The sequence below is a fragment of the Diabrotica virgifera genome, chromosome 7 (genome assembly GCF_917563875.1).
Source record: "Diabrotica virgifera virgifera chromosome 7, PGI_DIABVI_V3a".
Lineage (NCBI taxonomy): Eukaryota > Metazoa > Arthropoda > Insecta > Coleoptera > Chrysomelidae > Diabrotica > Diabrotica virgifera.
The window spans coordinates 10,113,846-10,130,946 of record NC_065449.1 but is presented as its reverse complement, the minus strand read 5'-3'; the positions used below and the strand labels follow the sequence as shown (position 1 = coordinate 10,130,946).

At 31.8% G+C, this 17,101-nt stretch overlaps 1 protein-coding gene across 1 annotated transcript in view; it reads left to right on the top strand.

Moving 5' to 3' along the window:
• LOC114327361 (digestive cysteine proteinase 1) overlaps nucleotides 1-17,101 on the top strand; it is a 32,454-nt gene that overhangs the window by 10,363 nt on the left and 4,990 nt on the right. The window contains exons 5-9 of the mRNA XM_028275949.2: nucleotides 5,671-5,798; nucleotides 6,861-7,082; nucleotides 8,737-8,919; nucleotides 15,193-15,319; nucleotides 16,460-16,568. Of these exons, the coding sequence (XP_028131750.2) occupies nucleotides 5,671-5,798; nucleotides 6,861-7,082; nucleotides 8,737-8,919; nucleotides 15,193-15,319; nucleotides 16,460-16,568 (769 nt within the window). The remainder of the gene's footprint in view (nucleotides 1-5,670; nucleotides 5,799-6,860; nucleotides 7,083-8,736; nucleotides 8,920-15,192; nucleotides 15,320-16,459; nucleotides 16,569-17,101) is intronic.

The following is a 17,101-nucleotide window of genomic DNA, read 5'->3' as shown; positions in this document are numbered from 1 at the left end:
AGCATAGGGGTTAGAAAAGATTATGGAAAATCTTGCAGAAACAGGTAACAAATACGGCCTAAACCTAAATTGTAAGAAGACAATAATAATGATCATTAGTAAAAACACCAACATAAACGCCCAAATTACAATAGGCAACAGTCCGTTAGTAAGAGTGGAGAAAATATGCTATTTGATCTGCAATATTAAGGATTCTTGGGATCATAGCTAAGAAATAAGAGGCATAGAGCGCATCACGCTGAGCCTAAGATTTTTGCATTCGATTAGGGTACCACATGGAATCTTATTACCCAGGATTCCATTGTGAAGAGCATTTGGCTACGATAGTTGTGCCCTCATCGCGCATCAGCGTGCTATGGGGGGGGGGGGGGAAGGGATGGCCTGGGGCATTGGAGCGAGGTGGGGTGATCCCTGTTTACACTCGGGTCAAAACACCTCGGCCCAATGAATTGTTACACCCGAATGTACTCTTTCGAGAGGGTGGACATTCCCACAGGTCGGGTTAAATCAAATTGCTTGCTTGCTAGCTACGAAATAAAAACTCTTATTGAAAAAGGCAGAAGCTTTTTTAACAGTATGTATTAGAAAAAAGTTATCTGCCACTTATCTTTAAGTATAATACGCATAAGAATTCTTAGATGCTACGTCTTTAGTGTCCTCCTCAATGGAGTAGAAAGCTGGAGTCTTACAGAAGATGCCATAACACGGTTAGAGGCGTTTGAAATGTGGTGCTACCGACGTATGTTGAGGGTCTCATATATCTACAGGGTGAGTCACCACTAACGCGACGGAAGATTACAACGAAATGGTAAGAGATTTGAAAAAAAAATTTAATTAGTGGTTTGTAAGTTGATAAAATCTATATTTTAAAATTATTTTGAAATATACAGGGTGTCCCAATAAATGGCGGCGTATCAAGTTATATGTTTTCTTATGGAACACCCTGTATTTTATTGCATTTTTAATTGCCCGCAAAAAATAAGGTATAGTTTCATAAGGCTTCCCTATACCTATGTACAGAGTGTTCTGAGTTATGTTGACTTTTCTTAAAATGTCAAGTTTTAAAAGAAAAAAAATACTTTTACATCTAAATAGCTGGAGATTGGTTAAATGTATTCCATGATTGATTATTACACATTTATTTACAGGGTGTTCAACATTTACAGTTTCATTATTGGATTATTCAATGTGTCATATGATGCTTATTTTAAATGGGACAGCATATATATTAATTATTAATTATATTAAACGAAGTCACCTCTTTCGAATGGTATAGGGATGTCCTATACCTAGGTCTAATAGTTTTTGCGTAATTTACAATTATTTAAATTCTTAATCTGTAAATCGATTTTAAAACAAAATATGTATCTCATTGTATGACATCGTCATTTTATGACAGTACGATCTGGTAATTATCAAAAATATAAACATCGATGTATGATATTCAAATTTAATTGTTCCTAAAAATGAATAACCACGTTATCTACGAAAGAGTAGACATGGTACTTTGCATTAGGGAGTGTTTGCATAATTTTATCTTACTTTCTAAAGTTACGCTCAAAAGTATTAGGTCTGGATCCCGCGTATGAAAAAAAAGTTGATTAATAGCAAGCTGAAAATTTGTTAATAGCTTAAGGGTGTCTAGTCGGATAAACTTTGATATATGGGAACACTGGAACAGGGGCAGTTTTAATTGTGGAACAGGTTAAGAATTTGGCACATTTAAAAAAAACGGCACATTTATTTTGTCCGACAGAACAGACTAAACTCTCCTAACAGAGATTAAACTCTCATGCAAAAATCAGACTGCTATTTATCACTTGTCATAATTCCTGTCATTTGACATATTCTACATGTTCCACTCATTAAAACGCCCATTTGGTGATAAATAGCAATCTGATTTTTGCATGAGAGTTTAATCTCTGTTCGGAGAGGTTAAGTCTGTTCTGCCGGACAAAATAAATGTGCCGTTTTCGTGGTGTGACCGTTACAAATTTTTAACCTGTTCCACAATTAAAACTGCCCCTGTTCCAGTGTTCCCATATATCAAAGTTTGTTCGACTAGACACCATTAAGCTATTAACAAATTTTCAGCTTGCTATTAATCAACTTTTTTTTTCATACGCGGGATCCAGACCTATATGTATCCTGATAGAATACACCCAAAAAAGGACTTTTTTGAGAAATTTCGGAAAGTTAAATAAAAATAAACCAGTTATTTGTGATCACGTCAAGGAACTTGATGTCCTGCTTTCTGTTACGGAAAACCCAAATACTAGTAAAGAAAAAATTTCGGGTAAATCAGTCAAACGACTGTTAGAATACTTAAGAGAAACCACTATTATCCGTGTAAAACTCAACTACACCAATATTAGACCGAACAGGATTATGATAAATATTTAACTTATCGTTTATGGACTTTAGACTTTGGAGCAGATCCTGATTTTTTTAAATGTATTGTATACAGACCAATCTACCTCCTTTTCATAATAATGGTCTAGTAAATAGACATAATTTTCATTTCATTATGATACATGAGTGCATAAATAATATTTTTAAAATCAATTTACCGTTTAAGAAAATTGTAAATTACGCAAAAACTATGACTCTTGGTTATGGAACATCCCTATACCATTCGAAAGAGGAACCTGTGTTTAGTATAATAATTTATTAACATACATGGTGTTTTATTTAAAATAAGCATCATAAATGACATATTAAATAATCCAATAATGAAACTGTAAATTTTGAGCACCCTGTAAATAAATGTGTAATAATCAATCATGGAATACATTAATTATAAAATAATTACCAGACCGTACTGTGATAAAATGACAATGTCATACAATGCCATTAGTTAACTACATCGTTTGTTTTAAAATCGATTTACAGCTTAAGAATTTTAATAATTGTAAATTACGCAAAAACTATGACACCTAGGTATAGCACATCCATATACCATTCGAAAGAGGTAGACTTGTTTAGTATAATTAATTATTAATATACATGGTGTTCCATTTAAAATAAGAATCATATGACACATTGAATAATCCAATAATAAAACTGTAAATTTTGAACACCCTGTAAATAAATGTGTAACAATTAATCATGAAATACATTCAACCCATATCGAAATATTTAGATGTAAAAGTATTTTTTTTATAATTTCTTAAATAACTTGAGAATAAGCCTTGTTTTAAAACTTTACATTTTAAGATAAGTCACCATAACTCAGAACACTCTGTACATAGGTATATGGAAGCCTTATGAAAATATACCTTATTTTTTGCGGACAATTAAAAATGCAATAAAATGTAGGGTGTTCCATAAGAAAAAATAAAACTTTGATACGCCGCCATTTATTGGGACACCCTGTATATTTCAAAATAATTTTAAAATGCGGATTTTATCAACTTACAAACCACTAATTAAAATTTTTTTTCAAATCTTTTACCATTTCGCTGTAATCTTCCGTCGCGTTAGTGGTGACTCACCCTGTATACACCACACAACTAAGGTAACTAGAGGCTAAGAAAAGACAAAGAAATTATTAATACCGCAAAGAACAGAAAATTTGCTTACTTGGGCCAAATTATGCGTAATATGTGCATATCGAAATGACGTTTATTAAACGTCATTTCGACAAATGTTCCGGACAGACTGAGAGACTTGTAGAAATAGGCTTTTAGACTACAGGCCCATGTCCAAAAATGCATGAGTCATATGAACCACCAGGTGACGTATATAGGACGATATAAGAGCATAAAATAATAAGATTCAGCATTTTTGTACGGCATTTTTACCATCGATAGATCCATAAAAATAATAAAAAAGCGCCCAGTGCCGTACAAGAATGGTGAGCCACAAAGTTGGTAAATTTTTTTGATTTTCTGACAATTTCCAGGGTAAATTTGGTCATTTCATTCTGTACAGCATCAGTTTCATACTGTTTCAATACAACTTCTAATCCATTATTCCGCAACGCCGTACAAAAATCATGCGACAAGGGGAAAATCGAGGGTTGCAATCCCCTCTCTTTCCGTTGTTCGGGGGGTGATTTGAAAAAGTACGGCTTCGGTTCCAAAACATTATCTAGCACTCAAAAGTACTCTTAAAAATAATGCCGTCAAAAATATTATTGTTCATTTGAATGTATATTAATAATTATGTTAATTTAATGGTATACTTGATTTATAAAGCTAAAAAAATCATTTGACTCTGTACGGCAACTTTGTTTTTAACATAATATTGTACAATACAATTGTTATATAGTATTGCCGTTCAAAAGAAACTGTTCTAAAAAAAATATAGAGAAATACAAAAACAAACATTTTTTAAATTATTGCAAAGGTTTAAATATTCATAGATTAATCAAATATAGCAATTTTCTAGATTTATCCTTTGTTTTAAATAGTATTAAGATAAATAAATTAGGAAAAAATGATGCCGTGCATTTTAATGCAGACCATATCTTTTAGGCTGATGAAAATGACGCTACCAATTTAAAGGTGTAGTACTTTATAGTCATTAATTTGGTACTGTACGGTATTAACATATTTTTGAAGAGAACAACTATTGATAATATGATAAAATCATTATGACGTCTAACTGAAGTGAAAGGGTATATAATATCCAAGAATTGAAACTGTAAATCCCAGTATCACCAGTTTTGTATACTTTTTGCTTTAATATATACTTCAAACATTATTGATACATGTATATTGTATATAATTGATTTGTTTCATTGTAATGATGTGAATAAATAAAACAACTATTTAAAACAAAAATTACTACTAGAAAACGACTACTTAGCACACAGTACAGTATTATAGGAGATATGCCTACAAATTCTAAACGTAGTAAGAAAACGTTGCTCCTTAAGCGATAAATATGTAAATTATATTTATTTAATATTTTTATTACTTTTTTATCAAAATGAAGTTTCAGATTTGTACGGCATTAACTTTTTATAAATTATTGCATTAAGTACAAATGAACTATCTAAATACCGTATAAAAAAAATATCGTCATAAATTTCACCTTACATTTCGTTATATGGATTTTTCTTACATTTCGTTCTGTGGATTTTTCCTTGAGCTTTTTTTTTCCTATAAACCTTTGGACCAACGAAAATGTACGGCATGTAAAATAATGTTATCTATGCATAAAATACTTTCAAAATAAATTAATTTTATGTTGTTTCAAATCACCCCCCGGACCACGGAAAGAGAGGGGATTGCAATCCTCGATTTTCCCCTTGTCGCATGATTTTTGTACGGGGTTGCGGAATAATGGATTAGAAGTTGTATTGAAACAGTATGAAACTGATGCTGTACAGAATGAAATGACCAAAATCAAAAAAAAAAATTACCAACTTTGTGGCTCACCACTTTTGTACGGCACTGGGCGCTTTTTTGTTATTTTTCATGGATCTATCGATGGTAAAAATGCCCTACAAAAATATATGACCAAAATGTACCCACTCTACCTGCACTTTTGAATTCTCACCAGTACTCAGTTGGACTGCTTACAAGTGACGGCATAGTGCTGAAACTTATTATTTTATGCTCTTATATCGTCCTATATACGTCACCTGGTGGTTCATATGACCCATCCATTTTTGGCATGGGCCTGTAGTCTATTTTATAATATTACATTGTTTAATTTCAGATATGATATGAGAGGATACAATTCGTTATTGGGAAGCCACTACGATCATTACTATTTGCTATACACATCGAAGTCTTACAGGACTCACAAGATTGATCCCTCCGTTTTTGAAGTAGAAACTAATAGTGGTATGTACTATATTAATACGTATTGTTGAAAAAATTCCTGGATATTTTCAGTATTTGAAAATCTAATATTAACATCAAACTATTATATTTCGTAATAACTCTTCTTCTTCATGTGCCGTGCTCGATTATCGAGCGTTGGCTATCAAATTGGCTATAATAATGTTGTTGACGGCAACTCGGAAAATGGATGCAGAGGATTTGTTAAACGTTAAACCATTCTCTCAGGTTTTTAAGCCATGACGTTCTTCTTCGACCTGGTCCTCTTCTTCCGTCTACCTTGCCATGTATTATTAAATGAAGTATATTATATCTCTCTGGGTGTTGCATAACATGGCCAAAATATTCAAGTTTGCGATTTTTAACTGCCTTGGCGACTTCCGTAACTTCTAGAGTTTCACCTTCGACACCGTACAAAAGAGTATTATATAACACATAACATCTCACTTTCTCACTAATCTAATTTTCAGACTTAAAGTAATATTGCTTCCCCATAACAATATCTTCATCTTAAAGAATGCAGCTCTGCCCTTCTCTATAATATGTATTCTAATTTCTTTGCTCATCTCTCAGTTCTCATTTAAATTATAACCAAGGTAGGTGATACTGTTAGTTCCAGTTGTTCACTGTAATTTGTTGCCACTTCGGGTTGTATTGGCGTTTTACTGATAACCATCACCTTTGTCTTTGCGGTGGTTAGCTTATGATAAATATTAGTGGAGACAAAATTTAGCCCTGCGTTACTCCTCTTCGTATTTGAAGGTCTTCAGAAGTGTCCCGGCCAATTCTGATGTTTACACGTTGATGCCAGTAAAGACTTTTAGTAATGCGTAGGTCTTTATCATCAATACCCACCTTCTGAAGAATGGCAATCATTTCAGTGCGTTTTACTCGATCAAAGGCTTTCTCAAAGTCAATAAAACACATATTAATCGGATGTCTGACATCTCTGCATCTCTGTGTCATAACCTGTATACTAGGTAGTGCTTCTCTGGTTCCTTGGTGTATCACCAAGTTGTTCTTTTATTTTTTGGTACATCCTAGATTAATTATACTTAATTTCAGAATGCAGAAGTTTTCCTGGACCCGGAAATCAACATGTTCACATCATGAACCCCATGGCCGAATACATTCGTCCCGAAAAAAGTGAGCACGTGGACTCAAGCTTTGGCGATTTTATAAATAACCACAACAAAAATTACGCAGACACAAAAGAACACGTTTTTAGAAAAGAGGTTTTCCGTCAAAACGTCAGGTTCATCGAATCTGTCAACCGACAAAATAAAGGTAAGTGTTATAGTAGGGGAGCAAAGTAGGTGTGCTAAATTTGCAGTCACTCGAGAGTTATGGCGACCTATTGGGTTGTGATTATTAGGTCCTAAAACCAAAAAAAGTTAAGTAAAATTTTCCATTTCCAACAATCGTTTTTTCCGATTATAGCGTCATCTATCCATAATTCGAAAAAATGTCTCTAATAAAAGTTGCTTATTTTTACGAAAAAAAAAAATCTACAATAAAAATTTGGGGGCCACATTTAAAATTTTAAAGTAACCCCCCACCACACCCCCGTGGCGGGTCGTGTTTGGTACCAGTCGATAGATTTTTCAAAAACATTTTGAAAGTATATTTAAAATATCGCAGGGTTTGTATTTAAAATTTTAATTCGTGTTCTTGCATCCAAGCTTGAGTATAAGCAGAAGTATGGCATCTTGCATTATTTTGCTGAAAACGCTACCCCTCTGGATATAAAACATAAGCCGTTTCAAGAAGAAAACCATTTAGGATGTCACAATATTTCGCACTATCAACAGTACCATTAACTATACAGAGAGGTGTAGCACCACGCTGAGATATTGCTCCTCAAACCATTATTTTAGTGGGAAATTTGGAAATTTTAACGGTAATATTTTTTCTTGATAGGACTTTTAGATGATTTGCACCAAGGTGGAAACAACTTTCATCAGATATAAAGATATTATTAAAATTATCTTCTTGAAAACTTTGACAAAAATCTATTATTCGTTGCCTTTGAAGAGGTGTAATTTAGGGATTTTTTTTTGATTCCTTGATATGTAGCCTTGATTTTTCAGTAACATGCGGACAGTTTCTGGGCACACTTTTATTCTTCGTTGATTTCCAAATCTGTTCGCTAATTTCCGAAACCCTAGGCGCGGATTTTGTCGTCCTAAAGCCACTAAAGCATTTAAATTGTTTCCGCGAATCTTACGCGGTCTACCCGAAACTGGTCTATGTCTCATATTTATGCCATTTTTTTATCCTTTTATTGTCTCATACACTGCACTTTTTCCGAGTTCAGTCAATTGCACTAATTTTTTAACGTTTGGGACACCCTTTCTATACAAATATTCCACCACTTTTCTTTTTTCTACTTGCGACATTATTTCACAAATCTTAAGTCTGTTTACAAACAACAATATTTGACAGATGGTGTTGTCATGCGGTTTTGCCCATAACCTACTATCGGCACAACCTACTTGATGCATTACTTTTGTCTTAAAATGTTACAAAAAGGAAATCTATTAAAATTAGGAAAAATATAAAATTCCGGACACTTTCTAGACGGACTATACTTAACTTACCTTATCTTAATCTGAAAATTTCGAGTATTTTTAAGGATAGATTTTTTTTCGGACCCCTCTTAACGAACTTACCTGTGTTAAGAGCCAATATATGGTAGAGGTACATCTGCAGAGTACCATGTTTCTCCCCATATGATAATCGGGCGCTCTCGAGTAATTGCAAAAATTCCCGCTTGGGCTCCCCTACCATTACTATGGTTGGTACAGTAAAAATACCATTGCACATCATTATCTAAGTCAGACATCTAAGTTAACATCGTTGTCAAATTTCCTGACGGTGAGACTAAGTACTTATCGGATCAGCTATCAACAAGCCATGTATTCATAAAAAATATTTTTAGGATATAGTCTAGCAATTAATCATCTTGCTGATAAGACTGACAAGGAAATTAAATACCTGAATGGAAGACTTTCAAGTGGAGGCAACAATGGAGGACAACCTTTCCCTTACACAGATGCTGATACCGATGATTTACCTGATCAATATGACTGGAGACTGTTTGGAGCTGTTTCACCAGTAAAAGGTAATAGTTTATGGTCTTATTTATTTATCATTAATATTTTTTTAAATGCATACCTACCCAGTTTTCAAAAAAAAGTAACAAAAGTAAAAGACGCCAAAGAAGCAGGAAAACATGCTGCTAAATTAAAATGGACCTTCGCAGGTAGAGCTCCATTTTCCCGGCCCCTTTTGATTTCCCGAGAATCGGGAGTCGGTAATTTGGATTTTCCGGGAATTCCCGGGAATTGGGAAATTTAAAAACAAAAAGAAGAAATTGTTTTTCTTTCGATTTTTCAATGCAATTAGTATAAAAACGTATAAATTTGATTACGATTTAAAAAGGTTTAGAAAAATTCAAAGATTTAAAAGAAAATTCAAAATTTTAAAGAAAATTTAAAAAATAGAAAAATTATTTTGTGTTCAATCTGAATTTTCGTTGTTTTATTATTGAAATGTGTTTTAAAAAAACATAAATTGTTGAGTACATATTTCATCTTTCAGGCTGGCTTGTTTGTACAGAAATTTGCTGAAGTTGAAAACGCATTTTCTGTTGATGTAGGTCTGATGCTTTTTAGTGCAGGTCATTTTTTTAAACGTCTGGTCAGCTGATTTGCACCAATATAATAACGTATTAAATTTCCTATGTACTAATTCTTCATAAACATAATTTTAATTCAAAATAAAGATTAATGTTATAATTCTGGATGCTTCCAAATGAATCAGATCGTCGCATAAACAAAAGAATATTTATGCTGACTGATTATACAGAGAGAGTCTGTAATTTGGAATAAATTCAATATCTCAAATACTAACTGTTTTTTTGAAAAATGCTCAGACCCATCGATTAGTATTTCAAATTGTCCTTTTTGACATACAATAATAATGTATACAGGGTGTCCCAATTTAGAGATATGACGTCATCGTTGATTTTCTTAAATGGCAACACTGTCATTTTGGTAGCTATTTTGATAGGGTGTGTAAAGTTAAACACAACTGCATAATATCAAATTTTTATTCTTTACCATTTACAAGATAATAGAAAATAACAAAGTTATACCTGTAATTTGGAATAAATTCAATAATTAAAATACTAATTGTTTTTTTGAAAAATGCCAGACCCGTCGATTAGTATTTTAAATTGTCATTTTTGACATACAATAATAATGTATACAGGGTGTCCCAATTTAGAGATATGACGTCATCGTTGATTTTCTTAAATGGCAACACTGTCATTTTGATAGCTATTCTGATAGCATGTGTAAAGTTGGCACAACTGCAAAGTTTCAAATTTTTATTCCCTACCATTTACGAGATAATAAAAAATAACAAAGTTGTGAAAAACAAGTAATCAAATAATAATTGAATTTAATTATTTCAATTAGGCAAATGCTCATAACGTTGCCCATTGACAATTTGACAATAATTGAGGGCAACAATATGAGTATTTGCTTAATTGAAATAATTAAATTCAATTATTATTTGATCACTTGTTTTTCATAACTTTGTTATTTTTTATTATCTTGTAAATGGCAGGGAATAAAAATTTGAAATTTTGCAGTTGTGTATAACTAGGTATACACACGCTATCAAAATAGCTATCAAAATGAGAGTGTTGCCATTTAAAAAAAATCAACGATGACGTCATATCTCTAAATTGGGACACCCTGTATACATTATTATTGTATGTCAAGAATGACAATTTAGAATACTAATCGACGGGTCTGAGCATTTTTCAAAAAAACAGTAAGTATTTTAATTATTAAATTTATTCCAAATTACAGATATAACTTTGTTATTTTCTATTATCTTACCCTATCAAAATAGCTATCCATATGAAAATGTTGCCATTTAAGAAAATCAACGATGACGTCATATCTCTAAGTTGGGACACCCTGTATACATTATTATTATATGTCAAAAAGGACAATTTGAAATATTAATCGACGGGTCTTAGCATTTTTCAAAAAAACAATTAGTATTTGAGATATTGAATTTATTCCAAATTACAGACTCTCTCTGTATATACATTCTGATTTAACGCCAAAATTGAAATGTTTAAAATATAATTGAAAAATAAAACATATTTGCTTTCACATCCCAGACTTCGATACCATACATCCATATTGGTTTAATTGTGGTGTATATCAGGAGTTTATTTTTCAAGCTTAGTTTTGATTTTTGATTTTCTACCTATCAACCAGTAGAGTTCTTTGACTTTCATGTCGATTTGATATCTCTTCTTTGCTGTGTGCACTGTGCACTTGCCAAGTAAGTTTAGAGTCTAGATGTATGCCGAGGTATTTGGAAGTGTTGTTTTTAGCAATACTTTTGTTATTATTTATATACAGGGTGATTGATTAGTGGGGTAAAGCTCAATAGATCCACTATAGTAACAGATAGCAATAAAAGTTAATAACAAAAATTGTAACCAACTTTGAGCTTCACACTTTAAAATTAATTAGCATGTTACAGGGTCTTGTAACACAGACCCTGTTAGAATGTTACAGGGTCTTCAATAACATCGTGGCAGACCAAACTTATGTATTTTTGAATAGAACACCCTATATTTTATCTTATATTCGAAATCTTCTTAACTTCCCCATTACAAAAATATAAAAGTCTGTTATGTTACACAGGGTATTTACAAAGTTATAATCAATTTTCTATGAAAATCGTAACAAGTTCAGCTCCCTGAATAAATAAAAATAAGCACAACAGCAATGGTTTATTGGTGCCATATTTTTTTGTTGATTGTGAAAATTTTTAAGAATGGTTGATATTGCTAATTTTCTTTATATCGAATACGGGGTGAGTCAAAATGCAAGTACTTTATTTTCTCAGTAATTTTAAATGAAACACCCTGTATTTTATGTCACTACCGAAAAGTACCGTTACCGTACTTTAATTTTTGTATAATATTCTCTATGCCTAAATTTATTAGTTTTCGAGATATTTTCATTTTTCAGAGCAAATTATTAATTAGAGATCTAAATCTTTTCCAAATTTTAAGTAAGCCATGACTGAACTTTTTAAAACTGATCATTTAAGATAAGATTACTGATTATCAATCCGGTAATCAATGTAACAATGTGGCAAATAAAGAAAGAAAAATAATTTATTAGTAATAAATTTTCCAAAACATAAACACAACCACAAAATACAACATTTTTGAAACAATTAAAAACTACTTTTGTATGTAAGTGTAACAAATAAAGAAAGAAAAATAATTTATTAGTTATAAATTTTACAAAAAAAAAAAAAAAAACAAAAACACAAAATACAACATTTTTGAAAAATTGAAAAGCTACTTTTGGTAAAATATTTTATATACCTACTTATCTAATTACATAAGGTGTTCAAAATGAGTTGAGTGAATGAGTTACTTACACTACGAAGCATTTGTAAATTAACACTTTGAAATACACTTTGTATTCTATTTTTCATCTCATCTCTTATTGTTGGAAGCATTTTCTAACCTTCATTCTTAACGTAACCCCAAAAAAATCAGTCCAGTTTATTAAATTTTGGTGGTCTGGGTGGCCACGCTATTGGTCCATTGAAATATGAAAATATCTCGAAAACTAATAAATTTAGGGCGGGTTGTTCGAACGCTAATCAACAATGATCGTTATCAAATATTTAATTACTGTCACCAACTGTCAATGTCTACTTTGTTTGGGTTGCTGAATTACAATTATGAAATTACTTAATTAATTATGTTAATAATTGTTATGTTAATTGATTACCTAATCTCATAATTATAATCAATTATGTTTTCAGCAACCCAATAAAAGTTGACATTGACAGTTTTGGTGACAGTAATTAAATATTTGATAGTGATCATTGTTGATTAGCGTTCGAACAACCGGCCCTAAGACATAGGGAATGTTATATACAAATCAAAGTACGATAGTTTTTCTTTTCAATAGTGATATAAAATACAGGGTGTTCCACTTAAAATTACTGATAAAATAATGTACTTGCGTTTGGACTCACCCTGTATTCGATATAAAAAAATTAGCAATGTCAATTATTTTTAAAAATTTTGACAATAAATAAAAAAATATGGCAACAATAAACCATTGCCGTTGTGCTTATTTTTATTTATACAGGGAGCTGAAGTTGCTACGATTTTCATAGAAAATTGGCTTTAACTTCGTAAATACCCTGTATAACATAATAGACCTTTATATTTTTGTAATGGAGAAGTTAAGAAGATTTCGAATATAAGATAAAATATAGGGTGTTCCATTTAAAAAACATAAGTTTGGTCTGTCACGATGTTATCGAACACCCTTCTTCTTCATGTACCATGTCCTTTCAACGTTGGTTACCATCATAGCTATCTTAATTTTATTCACTGCTACCCTAAATAGCATGCTTGTATCAACACCATACCAATCTCGCAAGTTCTTCAACCATGAGGTTCTTCTTCGTCCTGGACTGCGTTTGCCTGCTATTTTTCCTTGCATGATATTTTGTAGCAACCTATATTTGGAACCTCTCATTCAGGGCCGTGCCGTGCTATGATGCGGCGAGGCAGTCGCATCAGGCGGCATCACAAGGGGGGCAGCATAATCAGTAAAATTAAAAAAATATCAGAGTGTGTAAAAATGTAGTCAGAAACTGTAGAAAAAAATGAAAAGCTACAGATAATATGACTAGTGAACAAATAAAATTTTAATGAAATTGCAGAAAATATTGATATAACTTCCGAATTTCCAGCTGAAAATGAAATTCGAGTCAGGAGAAAAAAAGCGTTTATTTGACTAATAAAAATCTGTGTTACCAGATGAAGCTAAATTTAAAATAAATTTGTTCATCTATATTTTAGACATTACCGTTAATTCTTTTATTAATGGATTTTCGTTTCTAGAAACTCATAATAAAAATTTTAAAGTTTTATATATTATTTTTAAATTGAGGGAAATAGACGATGAAACACTAGAAAAAAATTGTATGGATCTTCATTCAATATTTTCAATAGAAAAAGAAAAAAAATCTGACGATTTAGAAGAATTGCGTGATATATTTCAAATGATATCATACTCCATCCAACTATTTGTGCCAAACTGACCTAATTTCTTTATACATAGATGTAGTTGTAAACTAAGAATTTTATAAACACTCCCTGTCTCGGTAGCTATTGAGGAAAGAAGTTTTTCAAAATTAAAAGCTATTTACGAAGCTCCATAAAACGAACAAAACTAAATTTAGCACTTATTTCAATAGAGTTCTGACTAGCTGCTACAGCTATCTATCCCCACTAGACTACACCAATCTGATTGACGAGTTTGCCAAAATTAAAATCAAAAGGGTAAAGTTATAATTTTTTGTAAATTTTACTTAAGTGCATAGGCGCAAAATTTGCTTACAATGCTTTTTAAATGCATTCACTATTTTTCAATTCCTGGAAAAACTAATAAATATTTTTGAAAAATTTAAACGCAGCTTGAAATATTACATTATTAGCGAGGCCGAAAGTCCCTTAGAATAAACAAAAGGTTTCTTTTGAATAAGATTTTTTCTCTAAGATCTAATTTTCTTTTTTTTCACCCTGTAACTCATTCAAATAAACATTATAGAGATTTTCAGGGACTTTTGGCCCACGGTAATAATGTAATCTTTTATTTTGCATTTAAATTTTTCAAAAATACTAATTAGTTTTCTCAGGATTCGAAAAATATTAATGCATTAAAAAAGCATTGTTTTAATGCATTTAAAATATGTTTTGTTTTTAAAATAAAAGTTTTCGTTCATTTTGTGTAGTTTCTTTTAATAAAAATAAAAGTTAAGTTTCAATAATATTTAAGGGGCGGCATTTCGAAGACTTGCATCATATTGAAAAGGTGTACCGCACGGCTCTGCTCTCATTACATGTCCAAAGTACTCCAGCTTTCTCTGCTGGATGCTTTTTATGATCTCAGTAGTCTTGCTGAGACGTTTTAGTATTGTGGAGTTTCGAATCTTCTCCTGTACGAATCGAACACCCTGTAACATTCTAATTAATTTTAAAATGTGACGCTCAAAGTGGGCTACAATTTTTGTTATTAACTTTTATTACTATCTATTACTATAGCCGATCTATTGAGCTTTATCCCACTAATCAATCACCCTGTATAGTGAAAAATGCAATAAATGAAATAAAGGAGAATAATTATAAAAACGTCTATTGTAATATTAGCCATTTTCTAATGCGACGTACATAACGCAGTACGTTTGGCTTGCGTTTGGCTCACATGTTTTTGACAATAATTATGTGACAAATTAGTAAGTTTCATTTGTTTCTTCCCAGATCAAGCCATATGCGGATCTTGCTGGTCTTTTGGAACCGTCGGCACCCTTGAAGGATCACTTTTTTTGAAAAATGGTGGTCGGTTGGTACAATTATCCCAGCAAGCTTTGGTGGATTGTTCTTGGGGGTAAGAATAATAATTATGCCTTTAATCTTAAATTTTTATTTTTTATGTAGCTCAAGAAGAGTATCAAAAACTCAAAGAAATAACTAGGAACCAGATGCGGTATTTGTTTTTAATATGATAGCTCAAAGATCGATGGATATAAATGTGGAAGTGCATGTTTGTTACGTTGATTTTGAAAAAGCATTTGACAAAGAAAGACATGAGAAATTAGTCCAAATTCTCAAGACAAAAAACAGACAAAAGGAACTTAATGAGAAACGTTTATTGGAATCAAAGCGCACAAATAATTGTAATAGACAGCGAACCCAGTTCAGAAATTGAAATCAGGAGAGGAGTTAGGCAGGGATGTATTATGTCTCCATTACTATTCAATGTATATAGTGAATCCGTTTTTGAAGATGCATAAATATCTGAAGGTGAGGGAATAATAATTAAGGGAAGAACTATTAACAACATAAGATATGTAGCTAACACCGTAATTATGGTAAGCTATGCTGAATAACGTCACTTCTACTAAAGAAAATAAACAGTTTTGTGAAAAATATGGACTAAAAATAACTATAAAAAAATTTAATATATGATAACAACTAAGAAAACAAATATACAAACAAACCGACAAATGGGGTATGTGCCGATAGGGCTCATAAATACAAATACCTAGGAATTTGGATTTCAGAAAATAATGAATAACCGAGAGAAGTAAGGGCCAGGACAGAAATAGCAAGAAATGGGTTTGTAAAAATGAAAACAATTATGTGCCATAATGAATAATGACCTTAGATTAGAACTGAGGGTAGGAGCTCTGATATGCTACGTATTTTTGATACTGCAATCTGGACCTGAAAGCTGGAGGATGCTTAGAATAGTATAGACACAGAAGAAAAATCGAACACGAAAGTATTGCGAGAAATGGAAAATAGAATATAAAATAATCAATACAAAAAAAAAAGGAAATTAAAAAAAGATTTAAAGTTGAAGTTAAGAGTTAGGTTTGCAAGGTGCTACGTTTTCTCGACTTTGTTTTATGGAATAGAATCTTGGACCTTGAATGTGGCATCAATAAATTGTTAATGAAATGTTAGTTTATTAATTGAGTTTATATTAATTTATATTGTAAGAGTAAGTTATGTTTATTTTTAGCTTTGGTAACAATGGTTGTGATGGTGGGGAGGATTGGAGGGCTTACCAATGGATCCAAAAACACGGTGGAATACCAATCGATAGTCATTATGGAGGCTACAAGGGAGAGGTAAATATAGTGGCTTATTTTTTTGTCCGGATGTTCGAGAGATGTGGTCTGGAATAACCCATATACCGGGTGTCCAGTTAACTGCCTATAACTTCTAAACGGCTCAAGATAGAAATATGCGGTTTTCGCTGAAATGTTTTATTTTAGTAAAAGTTTTGTCTGAATGGACTGAATTTTTTATATCGCTTTCAAATACGAAAAGAAAAATGGCGATTTTTGAAAAAAACGTTGTTGACTTTTTTTTTTAATAGAACACCCAGTATGTTTTTTTGTAAATTGAAAGAAAGGTCATTCACCTATCCAGCGATATAAAGTTTTTCAAAATCGGTTGCCAAATCACTGAGTAATTAATTTTTAAAATGAGAGGTGCAACGTGGATGTCACATACCTAAATAACATAATATGTGATTTCCACATTGCATCTCTCATTTTTTAAAAATTAATTGCTCAGTCATTTGACCACCGATTTTAAAAAATTTATATCGTTGGATGGGGAAATGACCGTTTTTTCAAGTTTTTAGGTAAATGACCAT